The sequence below is a fragment of the Salvelinus alpinus genome, chromosome 1 (assembly GCF_045679555.1).
Source record: "Salvelinus alpinus chromosome 1, SLU_Salpinus.1, whole genome shotgun sequence".
NCBI lineage: Eukaryota > Metazoa > Chordata > Actinopteri > Salmoniformes > Salmonidae > Salvelinus > Salvelinus alpinus.
Genome location: NC_092086.1, coordinates 33,570,103 through 33,582,695, shown reverse-complemented (window position 1 = coordinate 33,582,695; position 12,593 = coordinate 33,570,103). Strand labels below are relative to the sequence as shown.

General features: G+C 40.2%; 1 protein-coding gene across 6 annotated transcripts in view; it reads left to right on the top strand.

Moving 5' to 3' along the window:
- ighd (immunoglobulin heavy constant delta) overlaps positions 1-12,593 on the top strand; it is a 252,691-nt gene that overhangs the window by 228,394 nt on the left and 11,704 nt on the right. The window contains exons 3-6 of one of the 6 annotated variants that reach the window (XM_071398153.1): positions 1,108-1,169; positions 2,346-2,648; positions 9,356-9,694; positions 9,820-10,119. In XM_071398153.1, coding sequence (XP_071254254.1) covers positions 1,108-1,169; positions 2,346-2,648; positions 9,356-9,694; positions 9,820-10,119 — 1,004 coding nt within the window. The other 5 variants (XM_071398172.1, XM_071398168.1, XM_071398161.1 and 2 more) reach the window with 5 other exon arrangements.

Sequence of the window (12,593 nt, the reverse complement as noted above, 5' to 3'; positions counted from 1 at the left end):
AGGTGTTCCTCTTGTCCAGGTGTGATAGAGCTATATGGATTGCAATGGAGATGGCATCTTGAGTGGATCTGTTGGAGTGGTAAGCAAATTGGAGTGGGTCTAGTGTGTCTGGCATGCTGGCCTTGATGTGTGCCAGCCTTTCAAACGACTTTATGATGACAGGGGTGAGTGCAACGGGGTGAGTCATTTAGGCATGCAGCTTGGTTTTCTTGGGCACTGGAATGATTGTGGTCTTCTAATTGTTTCTATAGCGAAGACCAATTAAGTGATTGTCGGCCAATAATGTTTTTTGGCCAAATGTCTGTGTTAAGCGTTGACCTAGATTATACATATCTAATTCGGGAATGATGGCCACCACTCACGACCAACTACCAGCAACAGTGTGGAAACAAGGAACAGAGATTTTGACCAATGATTGTCAATACTGTGTGTCACCAAGGATTCACACCCACAGTATCTGGAATGAAATAGCCCTATCAGGATGATGCTCAAGATGCTTCCCATACATCAACATTCACAGCGGATAGAGGAAGCAGGGGCTCACTCTGAAAAAGGACAGGAAGAAAAATGTGCTCACACTTTCAGCCAAAGTTAACTTCATGCAACACTTCCGTTTTGATGGGAAGTGCATCTCCCCAGGGAAGGAGACAACCATCAAGATGCCACAAAATAAAGTTAATGAAGCAATACGTTTGAAATGAATTGGGTTTTTAGTTTAGGGGCAGATAAACAATTATCACTGTGATTACTATTTCGACTACTGGGGGAAAGGAACCCAAGTCACGGTAACTTCTGGTAAGTAGCCTTAACATTCAGACCTAAAAAAGTTATTTCATTATTGACACATAACTAGTGACTATTCAGGTTATTTTGACTGATTTTGTACGAAGTGTTGGTCAGACCATTCACTGTGACGACTACTTTGACTACTGGGGGAAAGGGACCATGGTGACCGTGTCCACAGGTAAAACAAAAACATATTCTGTTTATTTTTGCATTACTATTGAGGTTGGACTTTGAGTTAAAAGTCCCTCTCTCCTAAAGGCTTGAAATATGTATTTTTGGTCTTCACTTGCGGTAGTTTTTGTGCGTTGCACGTATTGAAAGATTGCACTGTGACAATGCTTTTGACTACTGGGGGAAAGGCACAATGGTTACCGTTTCATCAGGTAAGAAAAAGTATTATGATTTCATCAAATGTGTCAGTATTCGAAAAGTCAAATACATGTAGTTTTTTACAACTCGATTCTAGGCTTCATTTTGTCAATTTGCTAAATTGAATTTGAGGATCAAAAACAGTAACGGTAGGCCTACCCTATAACAAAGGCATATTCATAATCTGGACAAAAACAACTGAAATTCATTGATGTTATTTTAAAACAAACCTTTAAAAAGTATGATATGGACAATATTAAATATCGAAACAGGTTTTTGTGCATAGCCTGTATTGGTTATTTGCACTGTGACTACCGTTTTGACTACTGGGGGAAAGGGACAATGGTTACAGTTTCATCAGGTGAGACTTTCAAATGAAAATGTCTAATCTTACAAATACATTTAGAAGCCGTTTATATGTTTCTGCTTTAGTTTTTTAAATGTAAAGTTTGTTACTTTTAATCTGCAATGGAATTAAGATACATGTCTATAATGAAGCCTATTTGAAGTAAAGTGTGCCAAACAAACTTCAAGTAAAACATCATAAGCTAACATTACAGTCAACGTAAATATCAGAAAGTGTACAAAATAATAGCGTTCCTTTTGCGCTCTTTCATTAAGAATGGGAATAAGAGGGTATAGAACCTGGGGAGAATGCTTTTTTATACCGCTTGTTAAGGTAATTGAACACAGTGCTACGCTGCTTTTGACTACTGGGGTCAGGGTACAATAGTAACCGTTTCATTAGGTAAGAATCTAATTTTGGTTGAGGCAAGGTATAGTTCATAGTGGAAAATGATCGTTTAAATATAAGGACAAATATTTAATCAATTAAAATATTTATGTTTAATCATTCAAAAACGTATATAGCCTACAGTCCTAACTACCTGTCTTTTATCAGTGGATATTGTATTTTACGTTTTTGATAACACATTCAACTCATGTGTACCCTATGTGCATGTATTTGGAGTGAACAATATCCTACCCTGGTAATAAATCATCATGTATTAAACCTAGCCTACTAAATAAATGTTAAATAACCTGACGATGTCAAATAGAATAGGTCCTTAGAACTGTTAACTATTTTATTTGGTCAGTGTTGGTTGATTTATGTATTTATTTTTTCATGGTGTATTCTATAAAACTGTTTGGCTTTATGGACAATTTGTAACACATTATTTATCTTACAGCTTCAACACCAACTGCTCCGACTTTGTTCCCTCTTGTGCAATGTGGCTCCGGGACCGGAGATATGATGACTCTGGGTTGCATTGCCACTGGCTTCACGCCTGCCTCCCTCACCTTCAAATGGAATGAAGAAGGCGGGAAATCCCTGACTGATTTCGTTCAGTACCCTGCGGTGGTCCAAACCGGTGGAAGCTACATGGGAGTCAGTCAGCTCCGTGTAAAGAGAGCAGACTGGGACAGTAAAACATTTGAATGCGCCGTGGAACATTCAACTGGTTCAAAGGAAGTAGGATTGAAGAAACAAAGTAAGATGTATTTGTTTATCCATTTAATAACATATGTCACTAATAATAATAATAATCATATATTATTGAGTTTAATGTATTTATATCCATGTAGCCTATTAATCTACGAATTTCGTAAAAAACATAGCCTCTGTGATAATCATAATTTGCGGGTTATTTTATGTTTAGTTTTGTTGAAAGACACATTTTTAGAAATCGAAATATTGAAGACAATAAGCTTATGAAATCTGAATAAGACATAAAAATTGCACATATTTTTGCTGGAAAATTCCACTGCTGCAAATATGGGCTATACAGCCTAGGCTACAATAATTTTGATGCCTACATATTACAATTGTTGTCAACGCGCATACAGTAAGTATAACACCTAAATTACCTGACACCTTAGGGCAAATTAAACAATCAATGCATTAAAACGTAGTCAATTGCTAATTCACTGTAACAATCAACATTTAACAAACAAATGTAACAAACAACACTGTCACCCACTGTGGAATAAACCATTTAGGCCAATTGTATAAACATTGATAGGTGTCAGTCTAGTTGTGGGGAATGTGCTATGGCACTAGGATGAGGGTTGGTTGGAGTGGCTGTAGTTTGCCCCTTTAGTTGTGACTATTTAAGCCATCTCCCCAAGAAGGCATGCTACAAACAGTGTTGAGCTCATTTTGCTTTCGTCTGCCAGCATAATTATTCTATGTCCACAGTCTAAGACTTTATATACTTTGATATACACTTTTTAAAAATGAAAGAATATTTACTTGAATAATACCGATTCAAAGTACCGATTTTTCACTTCTAAAATGTTTTTCAACCAAAAACCAGAGATTGCAAAGTTAAACAAACCATGCAACTCTATCCACAAGGACTCATTTTACAATTTTCACAGAACATTTTACAAAAACACATTTACTTGAAGAAGTGTAGACACAAAGTTTGGTAACAGAATGACGGGTTGTGCTGTTTGTGCTGTACATCTGTTACCAAACTTTGTGTCTACACTTCTTCAAGTAAATGTGTTTTTGTAAAATGTTCTGTGAAAATTGTAAAATGAGTCCTTGTGGATAGAGTTGCATGGTTTGTTTAACTTTGCAATCTCTGGTTTTTGGTTGAAAAACATTTTAGAAGTGAAAAATCGGAGTCTCACTGTCACTCTGTTACAGTGAAATTTCCCATAAGCTGTTTAGCTGTTCTATTCATCTTTACTGCGCATTTGTAGCCTATGCCAGCTTCTGCAAATGTATGTTGTTTTCTCTCTGCTTCTGCATATATATATATATGTGTGTGTATGTTTGTTTTTTAGTGGAATATCTGCAGCACCCGTCTCTTTACGTAATGACCCCCTCTAAAGAGGAGATGGCAGAAAATAAGACGGCTTCCTTCGCCTGCTTTGCCCATGACTTTTCACCCCGTACACACACAATCACATGGACGAGGACGGAAAAGGGAACAGAAAGGGAAGTTGTATCTGACTTCAAGAGTTCTTGTGAGAGTGAGAAGAAGAGTGAGAAAACTCTGTACAGCTCAACCAGCTATCTCAGGGTCAATGAGAGTGAGTGGAAGAGTGAAGAAGTAACATTCACTTGCGTGTTTAAGAACAATGCTGGAAATGTGAGGAGAACTGTGGGCTACACTTCATCAGATGGTGAGTAGAATACGTCAGATTATCTTCTCTTGGTATCTTATTACAGGAGCTTCAAGAGGCAGGGATTTTGTGACAGAGCTCCAGGCCAGATTGAAAAGTTAGCACATTTTTCTAATTAGCACTTAAAGGTTTATCTTAAATTGCATCAAGATAGCCCATGCATGAAAAAGGATTGATTGTAATCAGCCAGCTGGAGGGAAAACAGAATAGCCTACATTGATCCAAAACATACAAACTGTTTACATTTTAATTGCTGTTGTCACAAACAGCTTGGTGAACATTCCTTACATCCTTTCTCAGCAGGTCCACTCCATGAACATTCAGTAGTCATTAAGATCACCCCGCCGTCTCTTGAGGATATGCTTATGAACAAAAAAGCTGAGCTTGTGTGCGATGTCGATGAAGTAGTTCCTGGCTTCATGAGCGTCAAATGGGAAAATGACAATGGAAAGACCTTAACCAGCCGGAAGGGTGACACTGACAAAATTGCCATACTTGACATCACTTATGAGGACTGGAGCAATGGGACAGTATTCTACTGCGCTGTAGATCACTTGGAAAACCTGGGGTCCTTGGTAAAGAAAGCCTACAAGAGGGAGACCGGTAAGACAAACTGCTTTGGTTTCCCTCTCACTTTTCTTTTGACTAAACTGGGATTTCATTTTTACGATGTTTCAAAACCTATCAAACAGATATCCAATTGGTCATCTTCTGGGAATTAAAAATTATGATAGGAGATTGTGTAGACCAGTGAAAAATGACTTGAATTGTTTAATTGCAAGGAACCCAATGGAGCTGATAGCAATTTGATCTGATTAAATCAGATGATGACTGACTGCAAAATGACAAAATGCTTGTCTATGATGGGTCCCTTTGGTCTCTCAAGACGAAACTCCTGTGAGGGAAGACATTGTTTGGTTGGCTTAATATAGGCAGCATTTAGCAAAATGTAAATTGTTTGCCAAGTACTTGCATGGAGAGAAGCCCTGACTGTTCTCTCGTGCTTCCAGGAGGAGATCCACAGCGTCCATCTGTCTTTCTGCTGGCTCCAGCAGAACAAACTAGTGATAATACGGTGACCCTGACTTGCTACGTCAAAGACTTCTACCCCAAGGATGTTTTAGTGGCTTGGCTTGTTGACGATGAGCCGGTGGAGAGAACGATCAGTTCAGCATTGTACCAATTCAACACCACTAGCCAGATTCAATCAGGAAGGACCTACTCTGTCTACAGTCAGCTCACATTTAGCAATGACTTGTGGAAGAATGAAGAAGTGGTGTATAGCTGTGTAGTTTACCACGAAAGCATGATCAAGTCCACAAAAATGATTATGAGAACCATTGACAGAACCTCAAACCAACCCAACCTAGTTAACCTCAGCTTGAATGTGCCTCAGAACTGCAAGGCCCAGTAGAGGTTGTGTTGTGTTTTGTTGATGTGTGTTGCTGCGTGTTACCTCTGCTGTTTGTGTCAGTGACATAACATGTTGTGTGTCTTTTAAATGCAGAATCAAAATCCAAATAAAAACTTTAAATCATTAATCCTGTTGATGTACTGTGTCATGCTGGTCCTACTCATGTCTGTCCCGTCTCCCCACTTTTGTGCAAAGCTTCAGTATCTCTGTTTGGGGGAAATGTCAACTCTCACACTACTAGAACTAATGGTAAAGTGACAATACAAGTCAAGCAAAGTATCGATGCTTTACATTTGCAATCAGGTCACAATTATCATGAAATATATCTGTAATACAGTAATGGTGGACACTGAATAATGTATTAGTATAAAGCGTATTTTGCACACTGAGCTATAGTCTTGTACACAATAGAGAAGTGATATACACTCACATTGATAAAATGTTCCCCTGATGATAGGAATGAACTATGGAAGTGTAGCTCTAGCATTAGCAACCCAGTTGTCTGCTGTTTCAGATATTCTCCTCATGTCTTTGGTGTAATCAGATGTAGTGCATTGAACTTAATCAGGTGTTCCTGTCTGGTTGTTTGGCTTTGTGTGCTTCTGTTCCCTCTACTGGGTCTCACCTATAGAAATGCTATATGTCTGTTCTATTGATTCAAAGTCTACCACCTTGGGTTTGGAAATGGATGAGATGTGACTAGGGTTCGTTCACAAGAAGCAAGCCAAGCCAAGTAGAAGTTGGAAGTCCCCATTGATTGGCAAGTGTGCCATTTGGCCAAAGCAAGTCAGGGTCACCTTCACTGCTGGTTTGATATCCTCATGTTTTAGATCTTCAATGTGTTGTATTCGTTAAGTAATAACTCAGTAATTGATGAAAGGTCATAGGGGATGAGGCAGAAAAAACATGCTCAAGTCCAATAGACAAAGCATGCTTTAGATTATTGTCTCATGTCCTACCAAATATCACAGTATTATCTATGACTGATACTGGAGACAGTATTATCTATGATTGATACCGGAGACAGTATTATCTATGATTGATACCGGAGACAGTATTATCTGTGACTAATACCGGAGACAGTATTATCTATGACTTATACCGGAGACAGTATTATCTATGATTGATACCGGAGACAGTATTATCTATGATTGATAGCGGAGACAGTATTATCTATGATTGATACCGGAAACAGTATTATCTGTGACTAATACCGGAGACAGTATTATCTATGATTGATACCGGAGACAGTATTATCTATGATTGATACCGGAGACAGTATTATCTATGACTGATACCGGAGACAGCTGTACTATGCATGGTTTCCCATAAAACAGTTCAAAGTATACCCATTCCAACCGTTTGACACTTATTGATAGCCCCTTTAGAGCTGCATGGAACAGTAAGGGTAGGCTACATGCAATACGGTGAAAACTCCCCCTTGTTAACAAGATGGCTGGAGCTATGGCGGAACTAAGATCTATAACAAATACTTTCAGATTTCGTAGGAGCCGTCAAGAAGTGTCCAGAAGTTGGGGTTTGTGATTGGGTTTCAGACTGGGCACCAGAGTGATGAGTAACCGTTTTGACTGCCTACTGACACTGTTCTTATATCCACATGCAGAGTGTCTCGTGTTGACTGACTGTCCATGCAGCAACACCATGGAAACCGACAGGGACAGCATGGGGAAAACAGCCTTCACCTTCATCATACTCTTCCTCATAACTCTGCTGTATGGCGTTGGAGCAACTGCCATCAAGGTAATCATCAAGGCCTTTTTGGGAATCTGGGGTTTTTACTAAATGGGATAAGCTTTTGTCAGATTTTACTTTTTGTAGCAGGTTAGGGGAAAGGGGGATACCTAGTCAGTTGTCTTGCACATTTAACCCAACCCCTCTGAATCAGAGAGGTGCAGGGGCCTCAACATCAGCATCTTCAGAGCTGAGGGAAATGTGGGTTAACTGCCTTGCTCAGGGGCAGAACAACAGATTTTTACCTTGTCAGCTCAGGGACTCGAACCAGCAACCTTTCGGTTACTGACACAATGCTCTAACCACTAAGCTACCAGCCGCAGCAGGTTATGAGAATTAACGTAGCAGGTTAGGAGAATTAGGTTACGGTTAGGAATTAGGGTTAGCTAAAATGCAAAAAATAAACAAAAGCTGTATCCCTTCTAGTGTGAAAGGAAGACATTTTGGTTTTGAAAGTTCCATAGTCTGTATGGATCCATATTCAAACAAACAATCCATATATACGTGGTAGAACTTTCAGTAGCAACATGAACAGATTCTAGAAAGTTAAGAATGTACACATAGGCCTATTTTGTGTGTTGCAATTCTCTGCAAGAGAAATACTAGTGAGAGGGAATAAGCTAAATATATTATATATAACTTACAATATAACTATATTATTATATAGGCCTAATAGTTATATTATATATAAGTATATTTAATTTACACAAGTAATTTCTTTGAAGTGTCAGCTAATACAAATAATAATTGCATCTAAATAGATGTCACAATTATTGTAAGTAATTTAAGTGAACAAATGTTTGCTTCTTATTTCAGGTGAAATGAAGAAACTGAGTTTGAAGAAGATACAACTTTTCATACTTACAATATATGAATGGATACAATAAATGTAACTGTTCTCCTGCTTGTCTTTATTGTTGATTTTGTTTGAATAGTTCAACTGTAGAGGTTAAATTTGTAAATATTTCATTGTGTCTTTTTAAACTATTAAGATAATAAAAGTGTAACTGAAGTGAACAACCGTGTATTGTTCTTCCCTTAACATTTCTCCATTCATTAGAAAGAAAATGCAGCTAGAATGATGGATTATAATGTATTATAAACATTGAGGAAACACATTTCTTATTTACGGTTACATCAGTATATGTGTTTTAAAAGTTATTTTAGAACTGCGTGGCTGTTGTGATGTGTGGATGAATCTACAGTAACTAATCTATGTTTTATTTTTGCTGGATGCTACATACTGTGTTCTGCATGAACACATCTGGAATCAGTGGGCCTTGCTACACTTGGTATGCAAACTATTCAGAAATAGCTTGATGGGTTGTCAAAACAACGAAAGTGTAACACCAAGTGGTAAGAAGTTACATAACAGAAGTAAAGAAGAGAACTCTTCATGCAGATAGCTCAGAAACATGCAAATGGCAACTGATTTCCTTAAGCAGAAGTAGACCTCACACCTGGCTTCTGATACACACGGTTGCTCACGAACATGTTTCACTTCTGTTTTTTGGGAAGCTTTTTTGGGACCAGGGTGTTACCCCATGCTGCTGCATTCCCTGTTCGCTGAGGCCTGTCCTGCTCTAACACCTGCATTTCACAACCCTCCAACTCCACATCTGACCACTACCATTACCAGTTCTCAGTGCCCAGCCAGCCAGCTACCTAATAGGTCCATAGCGCCATCTAGGCTATGTTAAAAGTCATTACACTCAGCCCAGGCCTGGTTTTCATAGACTGGGTTACTTTAAACTGCATTAAAAAAAGGTATGAAGAATTTGATTAAAAGTTTACAATCTGACTTTGGTTTACATCTTGTTAATCACCAAATCAGAAAAAATTGTAAAAGTCAAAAAAGTGGCCCTGAAATTTCCTCTTCCTTCCACTTTGTATTAGTGCAGCGGGTCATTCCTCCAAATATCACCCTGTATCCTCTCTGGGAGGAACTGGAGGGAGGATCGAAGGTGGGACTCCTCTGCATCCTAAGTGGGTTCTACCCTGACAAGCTGAGTGTGGAGTGGCTGCTGGATGACAAGACTGTGACCACCTCTCCAGTCCAGCGAAAGCTGCAGAGTGTAGAAGGTGAGGAGAAAACATTCAGCCTGAACAGCCAGCTGGAGCTGGACCGGAGCCAATGGACTCAAGGGACAGAGGTCACATGCAAGGCCACCCACAATGCAGCACAAGGACCACCTCCAGGAGCACCCGTCTCCAGGACCACCAGCATTTGCTCAGGTGGGTTTCAGTGACAGAACTGTGTATTGGGCCAGAGGATGGGTATAGAATACTGTACAATTGAAAAACATAGTAACAATCCAAATCTGCAAGTCTTGTGACTTCTCCATCTGTTTTCCTCTCAGCGTTTCCCTCGTCTACTCCATCCATCCACCTGGAGACCCCCAGATTCAGGACAGTGATGACACAGACTGAGGTAACAGCTATATGTGTGGTCCACTACGCGTATGATGCTACAGTAACCTGGCTTCTGGATGGAAAAGACGAAACCAGTAGGACCCCAGTGAACCAGGCCAGCAGCACAACTCAGAGCATCAGCAGTAATCTGACTCTTCCCTCAAGCCAATGGAAAACCCTGAACACAATAACATGCAGAGCTGAACATCGCTGCTTCAACTCCACAGAGAAGACCAGTAATGTTAAAGGTTAGAATGGAACTTTGTGATCATATATTTGTATTTTTTAAATTTTTATTGAACCCTTATTTAACTAGGCAAGTCAGTTAAGAACAAATTCTTATTTACAATGACGGCCTACCATCCCCGCAGACGGCCTCCTGCGGGGATGGGGTCTGGGATTAAAAATGAATAAATAAATCAAATATAAATATAGGACAAAACACACATCACGACCAGAGAGGTAACACAACACTACATAAAGAGAGACCTAAGACAACAACATAGCAAGGCAGCAACACATGATAACACAGCAAATCAAATCAAATCAGAGTTTTTTTGTCACGTGCTCCAAATACAACAGGTGTAGACCTTACAGTGAAATGCTTACTTACAGGCTCTAACCAACAGTGCAAAAAAAGGTATTCAGTGAACAATAGGTAAGTAAGGAAATAAAAACAACAGTAAAAAGACAATGAAAAAAAGTAGTAGCGAGGCTATGTACAGTAGCGAGGCTATAACAGTAACGAGGCTACATACTGACACCGGTTAGTCGGACTAATTAAGGTAGTATGTACATGTAGATATGGTTAAAGTGACTCCTCCCTATAGGCTGTCTCGTCATTGTAGGTGATCAGGCTTTCCACTGTTGTGTTGCCTGCAAACTTAATGATGTTGGAGTTGTGCCTGGCCATGGAGTCGTGGGTGAACAGGGAGTACAGGAGGGGACTGAGCATGCACGTCTGGGGGGCTCCAGTGTTGAGGATCAGAATGGCAGATGTGTTGCTACCTACCCTCACCATCTGGGGGCAGCCCGTCAGGAAGTCCAGGATCCAGTTGTATAAGGAGGTGTTTAGTCCCAGGATCCTTAGCTTAGTGATGAGCTTTGAGGGTACTATGGTGTTGAATGCTGAGCTGTAGTCAATGAATAGCATTCTCACATAGGTGTTCCTTTTGTCCAGGTGGGAAAAGGCAGTGTGGAGTGCAATAGAGATTGCATCATCCGTAGATCTGTTTGGGCGGTATGCAAATTGGAGTGGGTCTAGGGTTTCTGGGATAATGGTGTTGATGTGAGCCATGACCAGCCTTTCAAAGCACTTCATGGCTACGGACGTGAGTGCTGCGGTTCTGTAGTCATTTAGGCAGGTTGCATTCGTGTTCTTGGGCACAGGGACTATGGTGGTCTGCTTGAAACATGTTGGTATTACAGACTCAATCAGGAACATGTTGAAAATGTCAGTGAAGACACCTGGCAGTTGGTCAGCACATGCCTGGAGCAGACGTCCTGGTAATCCTTCTTGCCCCGCAGCCTTGTGAATGTTGACCTGTTTAAAGGTCTTACTCACGTCGGCTATGGAGAGTGTGATCACACAGTCGTCCGGAACAGCTGATGCTCTCATGCATGCCTCAGTGTTGCTTGCCTCGAAGCGAGCATAGAAGTGATTTAGCTCATCTGGTAGGCTTGTGTCACTGGGCAGCTCACTGCTGTGCTTCCCTTTGTAGTCTGTAATAGTTTGCAAGCCCTGCCACATAAGACGAGCGTCGGAGACAGTGTAGCATGATTCAATCTTAGCTCTGTATTGGTGCTTTGCCTGTTTGGTGGTTCATCAGAGGGCATAGCAGGATTTCTTATAAGCTTCCGGGTTAGAGTCCCGCACCTTGAAAGCGGCAGCTCTCATATCCATGTCATCATTCAGCCACGATTCCGTGAACCATAAGATATCACAGTTTTTGATGTCCAGTTGGTAGGATATTCGTGATCGTACCTCGTCTAATTTATTGTCCAATGATTGCACGTTGGCGGTAACGGCAGCTTTCCCACTCGCTTTCTGTGGATCCTTACGAGGCACCCCGCTCTGTGTCCTCTGTACCTGCTGTCACGTTCGTTATAATGAGTGGACCAAGGCGCAGCGTGCATAGAGTTCCACATATTTATTAACCTCTCTGGGGTAAGTGGGACGGTAGCGTCCTACCTCGACAACAGCTAGTGAAATTGCAGTGCGCCAAATTCAAAACAACAGATATCCCATAATTAAAATTCATCAAACATACAAGTATTATACACCATTTTAAAGATAAACTTCTTGTAAATCCATCCACAGTATCCGATTTCAAAAAGGCTTTACGGAGACAGCACACCATGCGATTGTGTTAGGTCAGCGCCTAGTCACAGAAAACCACACAGCCATTTTCCAGCCAAGGAGAGGGCTCACAAAAGTCAGAAATAGCGATTAAATTAATCACTAACCTTTGATGATCTTCATCAGATGGCACTCACAGGACTTCATATTATACAATAAATGTGTGTTGTGTTCGATAAAGTTAATCTTTATGTCCAAAAACCTCACTTGAAATTGACGCGTTATGTACAGTAATCATTGCCTCAAACAAACATCCAGTGAAAATGCAGAGAGTCACATCAAATTACAGAAATACTCATCATAAACATTGATGAAAGATACAAGTTTTTAAAATACGATTAACGATAAACTTCTCCTTAATGC